At 41.4% G+C, this 20,034-nt stretch overlaps 1 protein-coding gene and 1 long non-coding RNA gene across 2 annotated transcripts in view; one reads left to right on the forward strand and one right to left on the reverse strand.

Moving 5' to 3' along the window:
• Positions 1 to 20,034, forward strand: part of FMN2 (formin 2) — a 156,579-nt gene that overhangs the window by 36,423 nt on the left and 100,122 nt on the right. The window contains exons 5-6 of the mRNA XM_080997603.1: positions 12,494 to 14,094; positions 15,948 to 16,092. Coding sequence (XP_080853729.1) covers positions 12,494 to 14,094; positions 15,948 to 16,092 — 1,746 coding nt within the window. The remainder of the gene's footprint in view (positions 1 to 12,493; positions 14,095 to 15,947; positions 16,093 to 20,034) is intronic.
• On the reverse strand, positions 14,608 to 18,661 carry LOC308472736. Its single transcript, XR_013983690.1, has 3 exons — positions 18,498 to 18,661; positions 16,101 to 16,297; positions 14,608 to 15,828 (listed from the first exon to the last, which is right to left on the reverse strand). It is a non-coding gene; the product is annotated as an uncharacterized lncRNA (long non-coding RNA).

A 20,034-nucleotide genomic window follows, 5' to 3' on the forward strand; every position in this document is an offset into this window, starting at 1 on the left:
ACTAACTTATTCAGGAGATGACATGCCTGCTTCTCCATTGTACATTTAGAATTACCTAACTAGATGTGATGCTAAATGGGGCACATGGAGATCAAATTGGAAGGGAGGGGAATTTATTTAGGACCACAGCGTGTGAGGAAGGCTTTTAAACCATTTTCTCACCTGACACAGGCCCAATGAAAATTTCCCTTAAGCTGTAAGGGAGAGCTCCCATAAGCAGCAAAGAAAGCTTTCTTTACAGGTGTTGCATGCCACCCCAATCTCTGAGTGGTGTGAGATTCCAGGTGTTCCACGCACATTAACCATGGTTTGTGTTTCCCTTTGGAAATGAGGCAAAGCAGAGACTGTGGTGTCTTTATGATATGGGTCATTTACACATACAGTGGTACTTCCTGTTGCGGACTGGATCTGTTCCGGAGGTCCGGCCGGATCCCAAGGTTTTCGCAACCAGAGGACCACTTCTGTGCACGGTAAAATACCTACGGGTTTGCCGCTTTCACAACCCGAATTTTACGTTACCTGAGGGTAACGTAAGCCAAGGTGCTACTATATATACAACCTGAACCTACGATGAAGGGGTTCATAGCATTGACACCCCAAGAGGGTCTTGTTTCTCCCATAGCTGCAGCCTTGGATGCAAACAGAAATCAACCATCTCTCCAGCTTTTCTGCCTTTAACAGCCTGCAACCTTCCCCCCCCCCCCCATGTTTCCCCACCATAGCAAACTATAAATGTTTCAAACTCTGCCTTTGTCTTCTAACTAACTCTGAGTTGAGGGAGGGGCCCCTCCCATTTGCTGCCTGTCACAAAGCCCCCTCTCTTTGGCTTCCCTAATAGCTCATCATCTTCTGTCTGTTCTCCTAATGGTCCATCACCCCAGGCAATTTGCTTATCAGGAAACTGGCCTGGCTTATATTTTAACATTTGCAGAATCAAGGGGTTCAGTGTCTGGTACCCAGAAACTCATAACAGGGAGGGTGGTGTCTGAAACACTTAATACAGTGGTACCTTGGGTTAAGAACTTAGTTCCTTCTGGAAGTCTGTTCTTAACCTGAAACTGTTCTTAACCAGAGGTACCACTTTAGCTAATGGGGCTTCCCGCTGCTGCCGCTCTGCCACTGCACGATTTCTGTTCTCATCCTGAAGTAAAGTTCTTAACCCGAGGTACTATTTTTGAGTTAGCGGAGTCTGTAACCTGAAGCGTCGGTAACCCGAGGTACCACTGTACAGGGGAGTCTGGCACCCACAGACTCATAACACAGTGCTAATAGCTGGGTGTGGTGGTTCATAATTACTGCGGGGGGGGGGGGAGAAAGGGTTCAGACCCCTCCCTGTGTAACTTGATCCTGATGAAAATCTGCCCCTCTCCTGCAGCAGTTCTTAATGATAAAAGAAGCAAATAAACAAATACAAGTTCAAGTGACACATTTAGCATCATATTTTTGTTTGGCTTTAAACCAGCTCATAACCTCATTTGAAACTTCATCATTTGGAATTTTTGGGGGGTGGGGAGTGGGGAACCAATTTACTCTGGAAGTTTCTCTGAATCCCATGACCGGAACACACTGTATTCACTTATTGGTGTAGATTTGCTTTATCCATAAGGGAAAGCATGCTATTTTCTGATCTTGGTTAGTCTCACAATAACCCTGTTAGGTTACAAATGTGGAATAGAGACTGAGACTGTGGCTTGGCTGATGAATGTGCTGACAGCAGCTTTGGACAGTGAAAAAAGCTGGGGTAGAGGAAGTGCAAGTGAGTTGTATCTTCTTTTCTTTTGCTTTTTTTGGATGTTTAAAACCAAGGGTGTACACTTTTCAACTTTCCAGGGCAGTTCTGGGCCAAAATTCTGAAAGGTGGGAGTGTACCCTTGAAAATTAGGTCAGATATTTCACTCAGAAAATTTCTACACAATAGGTACATGTGTTATATACATGAATGCAGTTTGAAAAACACTATAACTATTCATTTCCATACCTCCAACATGAGTGTGCAGAAGAGGCTGATTTAGGTTACTTCCACCAACCTTTAAAACCCTACCGTGCTCCCTTCTGCCTCACTGTGCTTCCCAAATTTTATGCTCTTCTCTGAAGCTGAGACAGTGCATCTTTCTCCTTACAGAGAACAATGCATGAGCTCACCTTGGATTGCTGAAGAAAATGGCAGCAGAAGAACTGCAGCTCACTTGTTCTTACCCTACCATGTTAATTTTGAATGTCTGAAGCTGATATGAGTCCTTAGTTCTTCTGGCATTTGCAGGTCGTGGGTGGCGCTGTGGGTTAAACCACAGAGCCTAGGACTTGCCGATCAGAAGGTCGGCAGTTCGAATCCCCACGACGGGGTGAGCTCCCGTTGCTCGGTCCCTGCTCCTGCCAACCTAGCAGTTCAAAAGCACCTCAAAGTGCAAGTAGATAAATAGGTACCGCTCCAGCAGGAAGGTAAACGGCATTTCTGAGCGCTGCTCTGGTTCGCCAGAAGCGGCTTAGTCATGCTGGCCACATGACCCGGAAGCTGTACGCCGGCTCCCTCGGCCAGTAAAGCGAGATGAGCGCTGCAACCCCAGAGTCGGCCATAACTGGACCTAATGGTCAGGGGTCCTTTTACCTTTACAGTGATCCTGCAGTATACAAATCATACTGTGTTTTCGTTATAGCTGTCTGGCTTCATTTTACATTATATTATTCTAGTTTTCGGCTTGCTTTTTAAAATGATTGCCCCATCCCAACCCAAGTAATCTTTATATATCAAGTCCTTGCTGTATTCCAGTTTCAGAAACTGTCCCATCATGGCCGAGTTCATAAATACCATTTTGGTTACAGATATGAAATTCCTCCACAAGCCAAATACTTTTCATGAAAAAAAGAAGTTATGAATCTGCCATAAAGCTTCCAAATATATATTGTTCTTCTCAGATTATAGGCCCTGTTGGAACCCATGGTACCTTCTTTGGATTTGGCAGTTTTTAGACACTGAAGACAGATTTATCGTGTATGATTTATTTATGTATTTTCCAGTAATATGAAAATAAAATGTTGACTTTAGAAATCTCTAGTGAGCAAGGCTTTTTGGAACATAATGTTAAAAGCTTTCTGCTCCATCACAAGCCTTTAAGCAGGGCCTCTCTTATTTTATCCTTTTGTACAGCACCTAAGAATTGAAGGCACAATACAAAGATTTATATTTTGGCTGCAATACTGTGCACAGTTGAGTTCCCACTGTGTTTGAATATATTTTGAAGTGTCACTGTGCAGGGCGCAAGCTTTTAAACTAGATTTTAAGAGCACTTCTAAAAATATTATTTTACTGTTTATCATGAAAACATAAATTATCTCTTTAATGCTGCAGTATGAGAAAAAATCCATCTTACATTTAATAATAATAATATTAACAGACTATTATTTCTTTCTAATATAATTAAAATTTGTACTAAGCAGCATCTCCAAAGGCAAATAGTAGCACTGGTGGGGTAGTTTTCAGGAGGAAACTGTCATGATAGCATTGAGACTCTGGTGGCTTTTTCTTCAAAATAAAAGTGGCCATTTTAAGCATGCTATTTTGAAAGTTTGGATTAATGCCATGTCTAGATTGGCCTTAAATTGTGCTAATTCACTTTGAAATAAATAACTGGAATGTAAGTTAATCAGTGGGTCTTAAATGTGACTAACAGAGACCTACATTGGCTCTCAGTATGTTTCCAGGCACAAGTCAAAGCATTAACTTGTGCCTCTAAACCCTAAACGGCCTTGGGTCAGTATACTTGAAGGAGCATCTCCACACCCATCGCTCAGCCTGGACACTGAAGTCCAGTGCTGAGGGCCTTCTGGTGGCTCCCTCACTGTGAGAAGTAAAGTTACAGGGAACTAGGCAGAGGGCCTTCTTCGTAGTGGCGCCCGCCCTGTGGAATGCCCTCCCGTCAGATGTCAAAGAAATAAACAACTATCTGACGTTTAAAAGACATCTGAAGGTAGCCCTGTTTACGGAAGTTTTTAATGACTGATGTTTTAATGTATTTTTAATCTTTGGTTGGAAGTCGCCCACAGTGGCTGGGGAAACCCAGCCAGATGGGCGGGGTATAAATAATAAATTGTTGTTGTTGTTGTTGTTGTTGTTGTTGTTGTTGTTATTTATTATTATTATTATTATTATTATTATTATTATTATTATTGACTGCATATGGGAGAAAGGAAGCAGAGAAGGGGAAGGACTCTGGGATTGACGAAAAGTAGCAGCATTGGTCTGTGAGAGATGGCTGTTCATTGGGGCATTTCACATGGCAACATCATGAAGGAAATATGACTTAACAGATATTTCGAGTGACCAAATGAACAAAAAACTTCACCCTATTTTCCAAGATGATTTAAGGCTCCTTGTACAACCTTAATGTCTCCAGTGCTGTATCATTTATAATTAAGTATAATCACTCTAGATAGTTAAGTGTTATATAATTTATAATTAACAAATGTATCTGTGAGAATCCCATATTGATTCCTAGCACAATTTTTTATTGCGATTGAATCAAATTGGCTAACTGAGCTGAACTAAAGCTGTATCAAAAAACACCATCAATTTATGAGAATGCTTTAAAAGAGAATGATCTGTAGAGTCCTTGTTCAAACACTAGATGGCAGCTACAGATTTAGAAATGAGTTCCGCAAATCCAATCTACACTGTTTTTCCTCTGTAAAATTTGATATTTCTCAATAGGAATATGTATTTATCTGAGTCAGACATTTGTGGCTGCCTGAATTAGTGCAGTTCTGTCTCTGTTCTGTCATCATGATTGGTAACTTGTCTTGAACACTATTCCTGTAATTCCTGTAATATGGGGAAGGAATGGGCCAAGTTGTCCAGAGTACCTGTCCAGTGTACAAGTGCACACAAATTTGTTTATTTAAATTTATTTAAAACGTTTATACCTTGCCTTTCCTCAGCAATAACAATTTAAAAAACAGTTTGACAATAACAAAATAAAGCAGCCATAAAGCACTAAAATGGAGGAAAAGGATAAAAAAATACATCAAAAATAATTTCAGTATAATTTATGGTCCAAAAGCCTTCCTAAAAAGGATGCTTTTTAAACAGCAAGCAGAAGGACATTACAGGAGACAAAGCCAGGCTGTAGCCATTGCTAGGCTCTTTCCTTGGTCCCAGCTAGGTGTATGAGATATATAGGATGGTGCAATCATTTAAGTAGTGAGGGATGTGGGTGGCACTCTGGTCTAAACCACTGAGCCTCTTGGGCTTCCTGATTGGAAGGTCAGCAGTTCAAATCCACGCAATGGGGTGAGCTCCCATTGCTCTGTCCCAGCTTCTGCCAGCCTAGCAATCCGAAAGCACACCAGTGCAAGTAGATAAATAGGTACCACTGCAGTTGGAAGGTAAACGGCGTATCCATGTGCTCTGGCTTCCGTCACAGTGTTCTGTTGTGCCAGAAGTGGTTTAGTCAAGCTGGCCACATGACCTGGAAAGCTGTCTGTGGATAAACGCCGGCTCCCTCGACCTAAAGCAAAATGAGTGCTGTACCCCATGGTCACCTTGGACTAGACTTAACCATCCAAGGGTCCTTTACCTTTTGTTGTTGTTGTTTAGTCGTTTAGCTGTGTCCGACTCTTCGTGGGCTGGAAGCTTCATACTGGAAAAGGTAGTCCTTCATATGTCTTGGTCCCAGACCATTTTTGTAAAATAGAAGGGTGTCTGCACTGATGCAAAAGAAACACAAGCCACTTGTTGTGTTTTACATGCAACATTCTGGATTACTGTGGGCATGTGAAGTCATGCTGTCATTTGCCAGCTGTTTAACTCATGTATGTTAAGCATTTATATGCTGCTGCTGCAAATTTCAGTATCAGTTACTTGTTGTTTAACTTTTTGACATCAGGATACCACCGCTAGAAATTGAACATTCATTTTCAGATAGTCTTGAAGAGTAAATCTCGAGAAAGAGAAGGAATTTACCCCTTTATTTTAATTACTCTAAAATGTTGGAATTAAGTTGACTTAAGGTGATTATTACAGAGCAGGCATCCCCAGCCTGCGGCGCTCCAGATGTGTTGACCTACAACTCCCATGATCCCTAGCTAACAGGACCAGTAGTCAGGGATGATGGGAATTGTAGTCCAAAACTTCTGGAGGGCCGAAGGTTGGGGATGCTTGTTACAGAGAAATGACTGGGCTGCTTGGAGAAATGGTGGATCTTACCAGGGATTGCTAAGGCGATGTTTTCTTGCCATTCTTTCATGGTTACGATTATATAGTACTTAAAATATAACTATACTGGTTACAATCAGATAATAGATAGGCATTGTCAACTAAGGAAGGGCTTAGCTGAGCAATGGAGCATGCAAAGGTTCAAAACACAGCACTGCCAGGAAAGACCTCTGTTGAATATCTTGGAAAGCAACTGCCAGCTAGTGTTGACAGTACTGAGCTAGATGGACCAGTGATATGACATAGCTTGCTATGTTCAGAATTGTCTGAAAATGAACGCACTTGTAGTGGTTGGATCTTGCTTTTACCAAGTAAGTTGCTTTCCCAAACTTTTAAATGGCCCATTTCTTAAAACATAACTTTCACAGGCATCAGAATATTATAAGCAAATATAAGGTTGCTATACATGAAGTCTGCTCTAAATTGCCCCCTTTGCTTTTCACATAGCTACATGCATAGTCCTCTTTTGCATACTCCTAGGATTAAGTATAGGACTGCTGATATATTTTACTGATAGTGTATTTCTTGGCCAAAGGAAAGAAGCAACTACAGTTATCTCCTTCAACCAGTCTTGTCTATGCTTCTCATTTTCTTGCTTCTATTAGGATAAATTATCCACATACTGAAATTAGTATTGCAGGTCATTTGAGTATGAGAACTAGAGGATTTGATAACCAAGATGAAAGAGATGAAATCAACAGAAAAAGGGAAAGATTGTGGTTTTCTTTGTGAGAGAAACGCAAATAGAACTGGCCAATATTTGAGATTCTTAACAGAATAAAATTCAGGATATTGAAAGTTGCAGGAACATATTTGTTATATAGACGCAAGTACCAGCTACAAAATTTGGTTGTGCTGCCAATGTGGGAATATAAGTATTTATTTTATACTGTTCTTTGCAGTTCTCTAGAAGTTAATCAACATCTTTAACTTCTTAGCTAAATAATACCTTCATACTGAGGTTATGAATAGGAAGAGGGTTTTCAGGACAGATACATCTGGGAGTTTATGCCAATATGAAAATTGAGGGCGCCTAAAAAATTGTAGTTTGTGTTTGTGTGGACCAATTTCCAGATTATGAAATACTTGGACAACTAAAATGAAGGTGATGATAGCCAAAACTATTCTGGCCTTTCCAAATGTTTCTAGCATCTGTTGTGCATTTGATTACAGCACAAAGGTGTACAATGGACGAAAAGTAGAGGGTCTGATTCCTAGAAAGCTGCAGGGTGGGGCACTGACATGCATCTGGCTGGAGCATCATAAGAGCTACACCCATATGAAGGGCTTGAGTCATACCTGGAGGAAGGCAGTATGCAAGGAGGCTTCTAGGCTCTTTGCATTCTTGATGGAATTTCAAAGCCAGGATGGATAATAATTTAATTATGAATTGAATTGGGAGGATTGCCGTCTCTATTTACTGTATTTATTTTATTTACTGAAGTAATGAAAAACCCTTTTTATTTATATTTCGAAAAGGAGAGTACTTAAAACGTTGCGAGGAAATGATATAGCAGTTGGGTGGAGATCTTTTGTTTCCGTGCCAGACATATGGTACTTGTCTGTTTCCTGTGCAGGATAAACATAAATTTCTAACTGGCTAATAAGGGTGGATTTGCATATGCATTGCACATGCCTAAGCTCCTAGGCATGATATTGGGTAAGTATGCCATGATGTATGTGGATTTGTATAGATCACAGGTGTCCTCCCCACTGTTTTTCTAGAGAACAACAAGGTACCTCGGCAGATTACCTGGGCAAGTTCAATGCACGTGGAAAGATGCTTTGACTCTAGCAGCACAGATCATCTAGGATACCATGCATCAAGACATAAAGCAACTTGTGTTCTGCATTACAGACAAACAATCAAGAAATGAAATCAGTGCTTCCCCCTAATGGAGAGATTTAATAGATGATTGATTTTTCAGGCTGATTTCCCAGCCAACTTGGTATGCAGGAACCCACAGTGGTTGACAACTGCCTGCCAAGGCAGATTTGAAACTAGTGATTCTGCAAAATTGGACTTTTCTGTCTGTACACTGCATTTGTTATATCTAGGCAAGCCTTCTTTATTGCCCCAAGAAGCAGCTTTTAGCTTCTCTGCAATTGGCAGTTCAGAGTAATGAGATGGATTTTATTTAATTTTCTCAGAGCCAGTCTTTTCTATCAGTGCTTTCGGATTTTTTGCCCACCTTTGGTATCACTAAAAACAACCTGTGGTTGCAGGCTCTATCTCTATGGAAACGAAAAATGTGGTGTTTGTATTGTACCAGAGTAGACAGACATAATTATACATAATGTTAAGTATAGTCAATGTGATATACAGAATGGATTGGATCCAGAGATGTGCTGTGCGAGCAGAAAGCAATTTCCACTTGAGCAAGATTGTCCTGCCAAATTCCCCTGATTTCCCGGTCCCACTTCATTCCCCCTTTCCTGTTGCCATTCCAGGCCTTAGGGGAGCCAGGAGGGCTGTAGTGGTGGGCAAGCAGCCATGAAGGCCAGTGAGGAGCAAAGTCTTTTGCTTGCTCTTCTTTAGAGCCAATCCAAATAGTAATTCAACTACATCAAAATAGTTGCTTCCTCCATCACCACCACTCTGCCAGTCACTCCAGTATATCTTCATGGTAGAGATTTAGCTTGAGCTGTGTTTAGGAATCTGTTATTTATACTGAGGCTTCACTCATCCTGGAAAACAGAGATTTATTTGAAGGCATTTCCTCCAGCATTATCTGGTTTAAACCTTGCAGTAAATGCCAGCATCTTTATTCTTATGTGTGTCTGGCTTTATAAAATCAAGGAGTGTGTGCACATAGCAGAGAACCTCAACTTTTTCACATGGGTGATAGATTTGTACTGTCTTAAGTGACAAGCTGAAAGGCCTGCTCCATCCCCCAAATCAAAACGACCAGCTTTTCAAAACAGAAGTAACTTAGTTTAACTGTTTGATTACATAAGTGGATATTGAATATTATTGCTGTTAAACTTTAAAAGTTCTTTAAGGCTCCTAGAGACTTTGATATCTACAAAGGAGACCTGAGAGATCAACGTCTAATTTTAACCAGACAAAAGAAACTGTCTTCAATTAGAAATGCCATCTTTTATGTGCCTTATTATTTAATAATAATTTCTTTTATGTTGGAATTGGTTAGTATGGGTATTATAAAATTAAAGAATGTGGCCAATCCCGTGTTTTCCTCTTTGGCTGAACTCAGAGGGGGGAAATCCGTCTTTCCACAAATGAGATTTTTAGATAGTGTAAACTGAATTAATCTTTGTAAAGGACATTCTAGAAGTTATCTCAAAAGCAAGCCAATTTGTATGTAGAAGGTTATTGTCTTGTCCCCCCCCCCCCTTGAAGCAGACCTTTCATCTCCTTGGTGGATAGATAGGTTCTAAGAAAAATTAAAAGAGGCAAGATGTTCTCTCTGCAAAAATAAAATATTGGAAAAGATTTTTGGGGGAAGGAGGGCTAAAACAAAACTCTTGGAACCTATAACCAAGCAAATAATTAGTTTGTGAAACAAATTCTACTAAAGCCCTTTCCCACTTTTTAAAAAAAAACCTATTTAGCTCAGGTGTTTAGATTGCTCTGGCATTTTTCAGCCCCAGCCCTTTAAATATTCCTTTAATATTAATACCCATTTAATGGATAAGTTAATAGACTACTTCTAACTGTTTTGAGAGTTAGAGACCAGTAGGGAGCTAATACAGATGGTTGTATTAGTCCACTCTAATGGTTATATAAGGAGGCATCCACTTTTATTTGCATGTTGAATAAAGTTGGAGCATAACATTACTTGGTCATGATTTGATTTGATACCCATTTTGTAGTCTTATCTACATAGAAATCCTGAAAATGAAACCTTCATGTCTTAAACTGTGCCTTTTGGCCATGTGGGCAATAGGACTTCTATGGCTCTGGTTTCAGCTGTGTTTTACCTGTCGACTGACATGGACCCAGCATGGGCTCATCCTAGATTTGTTTGAGTTTGGGACTGGAGGAACTGAAGGAGCATAAAAGGCAACATAGCTTTCTTCTTTTGGGGCCACAGTAGCAATATTACCATTTTCACATCGTCTGTGAGTTTCCATAGCAATGGATTGCCCATCCATTTGTGCCAGGTTTATCTTGTAAATAGTTTATTTTTTATTTTATTTATTGTATTTTTATTTATATACTTTTATTGAAAAACATAGTTTAAAATATATAGTCACAAAAGCAATACAGCTTAAATCCCTCAAACCAGCTCATCTGTTCCAAACAGCAGTGTTTTAGTATATAAGCAATGAGATAAATAACCTTTTGAACTCCTGGCGTATGCTTGTGTGTCACCTCTATAACTCTGTTCTTTTATTTTTCATTAAAACAACAACTCACTCTCTCTCTCTCTCTCTCTCTCTCTCATTCTCTCTTTGCTTTACTTGAAGGCTAGGAAATAGTTGCTGGGTTTCAATATTCTCATACCTTTCCTTTCATAAACAATGGTATAAAGCTAAACTTTCAGATGAAAGATGAGTTTGAGCTTTTGCATGTAATTTGGAAAGCCCCTTCATTAATGTTGATTGTTTACCTTTTTTTTTTTTACATTAATTTGAAGTGTCAGCCTATAAACATTGCAGTCTTTGGAAACAGCCTTGTTTGTGAAACAAATTCCTACAAGTTTGTGGTTTTATAATCATTTACTGCTTATGAATTCCAAAGGAGTAATCACATTAGTCCATAAGCAACAAGACACACTTGTAGTATCGGGCCCAACTCCTGTCAAGTTGGGAGTGAAGCAGAGGCAGAGATGAAGGAAGGGAAACAATTACAGCAAGGTCAGAGTCTCCCAGTTGCTCAGGCCAGCAAGCAGCCCAAACTTGGAAGCCTTTATAAGGGCCAGGGGAGAAGAGGCTTGAATTGCTAATCTGGCTGGTCCCCATGTAGTTCACTCCTTCAAACACAAACAGGTAGGTACACACAATCAGGAATCCTTGTGAACATAACACAGGAGGACCCAGGTGCAAGGCCCTCTGCATGGGAACATTCTCTGTTGGGTAGATGAATTGAGCAAGTACAGCAAGAAGGATATCCTAAGCAACCTATATGCAGTTGAAGTAGGATGAAGATCAGGCATTACTGGTTATTTTCCCACAGGTTTTGGTAGAAAATGCCCCAGTTCTCAATGAAGTTGGCTGTTGCGGATGGAAAGTCATCCACAATAAACCGCCTGATCTCTAATGTGCCTCTCATGTTTCTGGCTGTAGATGTCAAGGATTAGATGTGTCTTTTCTGAAGCTTTTATGATATATTATACATTGATCAGCATTAGTGCTGGCTGACATTCTGTCTTGTTTTCTTTTTTTATGTCTTTCTAACAAAGTGAATACAAATGTCTGTTTTCCCCCTGAAACAAAAACACCCCCCCCCCATGATTTTAATTGGAAACTTAATGAATGAGAAACTGGCACAAAAAGCTGTAATTGGAGAAATAAACTAAGTTATCCTTTAGTCTCTTTCCATCGTACTGTTTGGAGCCTTGGATAGTTGTTCTTTGGCTATTTTCAAACATCACAATTCAAAGTGGCTCCAGTGGTAAACACAGGCTTACTTTGGCATTCCTATAGCCCGTCATTTGCTCCAGGGTGAGTGATCTCAAGCAACTAATGCATGGATGTTAATCAATCAAAATAAGCTTTACTTTTATGGCAGAAGGAACACATGACTATTCTCCAATACCATTTGGGATATAGATGTTGCATGTCTGTAATGCTTTTATCTGATCAGCTTGGTGAAATCCAGTCTCCATGAAAGACCAGAAACAAATTCCAATTACCCGAATTGGGGCCACATTATGAGTGACTCTCCTTGGCTTCCATTCAGGAATCCAGTGAATCCACAGATTTAGTTATACAAGCCTTAAAAAAAAAGAAATTTAGTTTCTACCTCTTGTTGCAAAGTTTAAAAGATCCATGTGATGTTTGTGTCAAAGTTATGAAAAAGAGAGAGAATATTTGGAATGGTAGGCCTCAAAACATGCAAAACCACAATTTCTTTTGTAATGCACCTAAAAGCATGTATCTGCATCATACGGAGCAGATGAGCAACTTTTAAAAATGAATGTGTGAAGTAGCCGTCAGTGGTTAGATCTTTCCAATGTTCTGACATATTCACAGAGTTGTAATTAATTTTTATAGTTCCATCTTAAGTCTCTGTGAACATTCTCTCTCTCTGCTGGAAAATACCACATTTTCTTTTTTTATGTTGACTTTTCTTATCTTTTTCTTTTTTTCCCCCATTAGGAAGATGTTGCAATGAAATCGGAAGAGCGGGCAAGCGAAATTCAGCGACTTGAGCAGACCATACAGGACCTGAAAACAAAAATTGCAGAGTTAGAGAAACAGTTTCCAGCTGCAGAGGTGCTGATTTCTAGTAATAGTCAGTGGAATGAGGGTACGCAGCCAACGCCTGAAGGATTCTCTAATGCAGCTCTTCAAGAACATACATTAGGTGCCCTTCCCAAAACTATAATTACAAAATCTGTGCAGACTTCACCAACAGATGATTGTTTAACACACACAATGCCTTCAGCCAACACACTGCCACAAGCACCTCTGCACCTCAAAGGGGATCAACATCAAGGGCCAACTCAGCCATTGCCAACACTTGAGCCACAACCCACCTTTTGCTCTGAAATATCTTTAGTCCTGTCTCCAAAACGGATTTCAGTACAGTTGGATGCTGCCCAGGAGAAACTAACTACGTCACAACCTTCAGGACCTGATGCTAATTTGTCATCACCTTTGTGTCAAGAGCAATTGGTACCATCAGCTTCCCACCCAGCTCTAAGCACTGAAAGTATTACTTGCAGTGAACATTCCCCTTCCTTATCCTCTCATCCCACAACTGGACTGTCTGCTTCCCTGCCTGGAGCAGGAGACTTATTTTTAACTTCATCCACGTCTAGTTCATGTGTACTGTCTTCGTCGTCCCTACCTGCCTCAGGGTATTCCCTGTCTTTGCCCGGCGCAATGCCCCCTCCTGCCCCACAATTGCCTGTTGAAGGGATTCCTCCTCCACCACCTCTGCCTGGAATGGACATGCCTCCACCTGCTCCTCCTTTGTCTTTTGCAAGCATCCCTCCTCCGCCTCCATTGCCTGGAGCTGGAATGCCTACAGGCATCCCACCTCCACCACCTCTTCCTGGAAGGGAAATGTTACCTGCTCCCCCACCTTTGCCAGACATTGGAGTGCCACCACCTCCACCTTTGCCAGGAGCAGCTATTCTCTCCCCCCATCTTATGCCAGCTGTGGCAGCTCTACCGGGAATGGGAGTGCCACCACCTCCACCTTTGCCAGGCATGACGGGACCTCCCCCTCCACCACCCCTACCAGGAATGGGAGTGCCACCACCTCCGCCTTTGCCAGGCATGGTGGCACCTCCCCCTCCACCACCTCTACCCGGAATGGGAGTGCCACCACCTCCACCTTTGCCAGGCATGACAGGACCTCCCCCTCCACCACCTCTACCAGGAATGGGAGTGCCACCACCTCCACCTTTGCCAGGCATGACAGGACCTCCCCCTCCACCACCTCTACCAGGGATGGGAGTGCCACCACCTCCACCTTTGCCAGGCGTGGTGGCACCACCCCCTCCCCCTCCCCCACCTTTGCCTGGTGCAGGAGCTCCCCCTCCTCCACCACCACCGTTGCCTGGTATGGGTGCGCCACCTCCTCCACCTGCTGGCCTTCCACAGCTTCCTGGGTTTCTTCCCCCTCCCTTGCCAGCTGGTTTATTTGTAATGGGGATGAACCAGGAAAAAGGTAGCAGGAAACATGCAATAGAACCTTCTCGACCAATGAAGCCTCTTTATTGGACAAGAATTCAGCTTCATAATAAAAGGTAACAAACACGCCAGAAATGTTTGGTTGGTAACTTACGCAATCAGACCATGTTATATTAAGAACTGAAAAATACCAGCATCCCAAAGTCACTGCCTGCCTCCCCCCCGCCCGGCATTATATACTGATAAACCATCTTTTATAATGCTTAATTTTTTGTGCTTGTTTTTGTGTGCTTTGAGAGAACGTTAGGAAGAAGTGTTTTGCTGTGCATTTTAACAGTAAAAGTTACCAAGTGGCATAGACCATATTTGGCTTGGTCGAACACTAATAATTCCCAGGACAGCAATGTGTATTATCTTCGATTCTGAATCAGATGTAACTATAACATATATGTTTAATGCAAATTGCACTTTCTCATGGAGCTTTCAAAGATGTTATCTTGGGTGGCCAAGTCATACGCATGTGGCAAATGCCACTGTATGCCCTTGGTACTATCATTTGGCACATTTATCTGTATCCTCATGGAGAAAATCTCTTCATATGTACATGGCCACACAGGTTGCAGCCATTCCTGTGATTATGGCAGACTTAAAAAAATATATCAGCATGTTGTCAGGAAGTGGTCCAGTACAGGTATGAGAGTAATTCAGTTGCATGAGCAACCTGGACAAATTGTGGGAATACAAAATTGCAGTCACATGTATAAACTAGCCCCACAGTTCTTGTATTATGGTAGGGATAAGGGAACCTATGGCCCTCCAGATGATGAAGTACTATAACTCCCATCATTCCTGACCATGGACCATGTTTGTTGATACTGATGGGAGTTTGAGTCCACCAATTTCAGGAGGGTTAAAAGTTCCCCACCCTCAAAGTAGAGTATAATGCACATACTTGGAGGCACACACTTTATTATGGTTCTGTCTGCATTGAAAACAGGTTCCAGGACTGAGTTCTATCAGGAAAATACAGGCACAAAGAGAAATATTTGGGGATATTGAAGAGTGGCTGTGGAAGAGGTTTTCTAGTCTGTAATGTGGATCAAAAAGGCTGTTGTTGCAGTGCGTTGTCATCTCTGGTGCGGCTGTGGGGATGCAGTTCAGAATGCTTCATGGAATTATTTTCATGTATTTTTCCTCTGAGCAATGGAAAACTAAACTGAGGTTCTTTGTGTTGATTTCTGCTTGTGTCCACTACTCTGTGCATCATACCCTTTCCCCACTTCTCTTACCTTCTAATAATAATAGTCAAGTAGGGAGAGAAGAGCTAGTTGATTCAGATTGTGCTGCTAACATCACTCTTATTAAGAGAAAAGAAACAATACAATCTGTCCTCACAGTGCAAATCCATTTCAGATATGAACCAAAGGCAGCATAAGCTGTGCACTGATTTATGAAGTCTGTGACAAAATTTTGAAGTCTTCGCAATAGTTCTAGTTAACCAAAAATTGCCCTGTGTAAACATCATGCTAGGTTTTGTGAAAGTGTTTTCTTTTCATTCTTCTCCTTGCTTGCCTTTTAAGCTTAATTAAACTTAATGTTAATCTGCAAATACTTATTTTCCAGATCCTCTCACCTTTCTTGACTATTGACATAGTGACTTTGATCAGAAACCTTCAGATAGAAATCTTAATATTCCTTAAATTATGGCCTGCATAGCTCTATTTTTGTTACTCTATGAAACCAGTTCCCTACTAAAAAGTATGTTTTACAGAAAATTTGCAACTTACTTTAATATGGAAAATAGGGGTCTTCAGTATTTCAGTATTTCATCTTGAGAAGTCCAGGTTTAACTAGAAGAAAAAGAATGCTGCTTTTAGCAGCTTAAATTATTTATTATCTATCGTTATTCTACCATTTTGTGATTCTTTAGTCTGACATTGTCCTACATAGGTCTTTTGCTTAACTTTAGAGATTCTAGTACTTCACTTGTGTGGGAGAAAATTGAAGAGCCTTCCATAGATTATCACGAATTTGAAGAACTGTTTTCTAAGACAGCTGTTAAAGAGAGGAAGAAACCCATATCGGACACCATCACAAAGACAAAGAACAAACAAGTGAGTACACTCTTGCAATCTTTCTTTGGTGAACTATCCTTTTGTAGGAAAACACTGGCCACCCCTGCCAGGAGGGAGGAGGCATGTTCAGTAGATCTGTCTGTAAGTAGCTCTTGGTTGGTATATCTGCATGACACCTGTGCTACATTTGTCCAGTCCCTTTCCTTCAGACATCTTTAAATATACTGCATGGAGAAGATGTACACTGTATGAAGTGAAGGGATAGGATACAGGGGAGAGTAATTAATAAATTGTGTAGCCTGAACAGAGAAAATGCAAGTTAAATGTGGAGGCTGCTGGACACAAAAAAGACACGGCAAGGACAGGATAGCCCAGTTGATTAGAGCATGGTACTAATAACACCAAGGTTGCAGGTTTTATCCCTGTATGGAACAGATGCATATTCCTGCATTGCAGGGGGTTAGACTAGATGGTCCTCAGGATCCCTTCCAGCTGAACAATTCTATGATTCTAGACTGAAGGAGACGACATGGAGAATTGGGGAGATTCCTCCCTTTTTTGGTGGAATCTAAACCTCAGTCATCAATGTTAGGCATCAGTGGAAATGATAAGCATTCATTATGACTTGCTATTGTATAGAATAGTATGTGACAAATCTGGGAAGCTAGATAATTTTAGCCTTGCTAACTTTCTGACTGAAGGGTTGCTTTTAAAGAAAATAAAGGGGACAAGTTATAGATGTATAAATAATGGCTGCGCAGATTAAGCAGCATTGAAATGTATTGCATTCAGGCTTTGTTTAGTGCTAGAGAATATGTAAAGTGGATCCCACTAGAAATGTTTGTGCAAGATAAGGTATCCCTGTCAGCCACCTTATCATTCTGGAGCCTTGGAGGGTTGAGCCTGAGCTGGTCTGCATGCATTTCTGTACAGACCATCTAAATCCTACTACATGGCTTGTCTATAGTGTTGGGTTAGCACTGAAACTGGACCTTATAATTTGACTTTGTAATAATCATATCTGAAGCAAAATCCTGTTGTTATTGTTCTTTGCAAAACATGTTGATGGTCTAGGTCAGGGGTGGCCAAGTCCCAAGAGACTGCGATCTACTCACAGAATTAAAAATTGCCAGTGATCTACTGCCTTTTGGGGGGTTCAGGTCAAAGTTGTTCAGCTTTATTTAGGAAGGAAAGCACCGTTTGGGGGGGGTTCAGGACAAAGCTGTTGAGCTTCTTTTAGGGTGGAAGGGGAATAGACACTCACCAACAGATCGCTGAGGAAACAAACAGCCTCACTCAGTTAAGTCTGTCTTCCGTTCTGCATATCGTGCAACAATGGAGGGCAGGGAGAGGGGGCAGTGCTAATTTACTAATGGAAAGGGACCCAGCAATTGACTGCGATCTACCAAAACCTCCCAGGGATCTTCCAGTAGATCGTGATCGACCTGTTGGACATCCCTGGTCTAGGTAAACTGCAACTGACAGGGCACTATAGTCAACTAATGCATGCTATTAACTCCCACTGAAGATTGCCACCTTGAAACAAAAATATTATTTGCTGGCAAATGTAAATGTGGCATCAAATCTAATGCGCACCCTAATTTTTGCAGTGTAATTTGGCAAAAAAAGGTGCACATTTTGACATCATCTTGTGTAGTGGTTCTAGGGGTTGCTCGTGCGTAAGCCGGTGCAAACACCTGGCTGGGTTGCCTGAGTGAACCTTTTCTGCCCGGACAGCCACTCACCCGTGGCTGTCTCAATCGCTGGCAGAATCCGTCAGTGGGCGTTTCTTAAACTTCTTCCAGCAAAGAAGCTCTTTGACGCCTAGTCTCCTCCTACTCTCTCTGCGCGAAAGCCTTCTGCGCAAGGAGGGCGTAGGCAGCGGAGGACCTCTACTCCCCCCGCTGGTCCCCGGCAAGGAGTCATGGGACCGCCTCGCCACTTCCCCCATCTGCCCCCCTTCTCCACTGGTGCTACGCTGATTCTCTTCCCCAGAAGATGGGCTGCCTCTCCCAATCCCCGCACGCTCTCTGGAATCCCTCTGGATTTTGCTCTCTCCCTCCGGCACTGATGGCAGTTCCCTGACATCTTGGATTATAGTACTGATGCTTTTTCCAGTTAGAGTTAGAGTTACGAACCCAAGTTATAAGGATTCTTATTTTCATTTCAGCATGTTCCAGTGAACAAACTTTTTTCCCCAATAGCAGAAGAGCCAACAGTAGGTATCAGAATATAGTATTTCAAAACAAGGCTGTTTTTATGATGAAATTCAATCTGTTACGAGCATCCATTTGATATCTTCATCAACCAGACATTTGACATTGCTTTGTTGATCTGCATAACTTATACTGAGTATCAGTTATACAGAAGTCTGTATTGTTTCCCAGATTTCTTAAATATATTATTTTGAGTAGCTTTATGGTTTGGGCAAAAACTGTTCTAACCCTTGTTGTCTTCCACTGAAGATCTTGCCAGACCATATATGATGGGATAGCTGTGTATTCAAGTAGATGGGTGTGTATGTTGTTAAGTTTGACCTTAAAAAAACAAAAAAAAACATATCATGAGATTTAGCAAAACAAACCTCTGCAAACAATAAAATAATGGCTACTGGGTTGGGTTTGGCAAAAGGTGGTTAAATAGGCAGGCAGTAGTTGTGGTGAAATATTAGTGGTTGTGGTTTCTAATGTCGGGCAATGTTTGTTTTCTTTGCAATGGAAAGCACTTTATTATAGTTATGTTTTTTTAATATATATATTTGAACTGGATACCCTTAAAGGTCTGCAAAAGGACATGTTTTCTGCAAAACACAGAATCCAACAGAATTCAATTAAAGAATATGAATATATGGAGCTACCTTACAGATCATTGGTCCACCTAATCCAGTACTGTAAACTCTGATGGCAGCAGTTCAGAAAAGACTTTTCCCAGCCATGCCACCTTAAAAAAAAACACTTTAAAAAATACCATGCTATTGATTTTCAGATATAACAGGACTAAAGGAACAACAATAGCATTATTATTTAATTTTTTAAAAAAACTTGAAATGCTAGCGATTGGTCTTTGGATCTTTTTATCAAAAATAAAATGTTGCATTGTATAATCTTGAGCTCTATACAGAAATACGTGTGCTTGCAAGATCTCTTCCTGGCATCATGGGGTCACAGGATTGGGCTATGGTGCCACCGTGCTCACGAGGCGTCCTAGTAGCTTGCAAGGCTTAAAAGAAAACAACACATTTGGATAGCTATATGGCACTGCCTGCAGTCAAAAACCAGAAACAGCAAAGATATAAAGATATACAGTGGTACCTCAGGTTAAGTACTTAATTCGTTCCGGAGGTCCGTTCTTAACCTGAAACTGTTTTTAACCTGAAGCACCACTTTAGCTAATGGGGCCTCCCGCTGCCGCCACACCGCCAGAGCACGATTTCTGTTCTCATCCTGAAGCAAAGTTCTTAACCTGAAGCACTATTTCTGGGTTAGCAGAGTCTGTAACCTGAAGCGTATGTAACCCGAAGTACCACTGTAATGAGAGCGCACCTATTAGGTGATCAGACCAGAGTTTCCCGCTTCTTTAAGCAACCAGCCCATGCGTTCTGTAACAGAGAATATGGTTCTCCTGGTCTCCCCTAATGGGGCTGAATCTGATATTAATTAGCCTGATCATGCACATGCTTTTCACTCTCCATCATCCTCAGAGGAGGAGGATTTCTAGGGGTTTCAAGAGGCAGCATCCACTCAAATCTTTCCCCTCCCCAGGAGCTCCTCATTGCCTCAAAGAAGATGGATATCAAGGTGATGGCTCAAATTCTCAGGTTGTACAGATCACTCCATGGTCCAAACATCATGCCAGGACCCTTCATTAGACTCTCCTACCATACCAGTGGGTGATCACTCATAACAGACATCGGCATATCAAGGTGTCTATAAGAATCAAAGCAGCCATGAAATAGTGGAGCAGAGATGCCAGCTGCAGGAA

The sequence above is a fragment of the Podarcis pityusensis genome (genome assembly GCF_964106645.2).
Source record: "Podarcis pityusensis genome assembly, chromosome: 3".
Lineage (NCBI taxonomy): Eukaryota > Metazoa > Chordata > Lepidosauria > Squamata > Lacertidae > Podarcis > Podarcis pityusensis.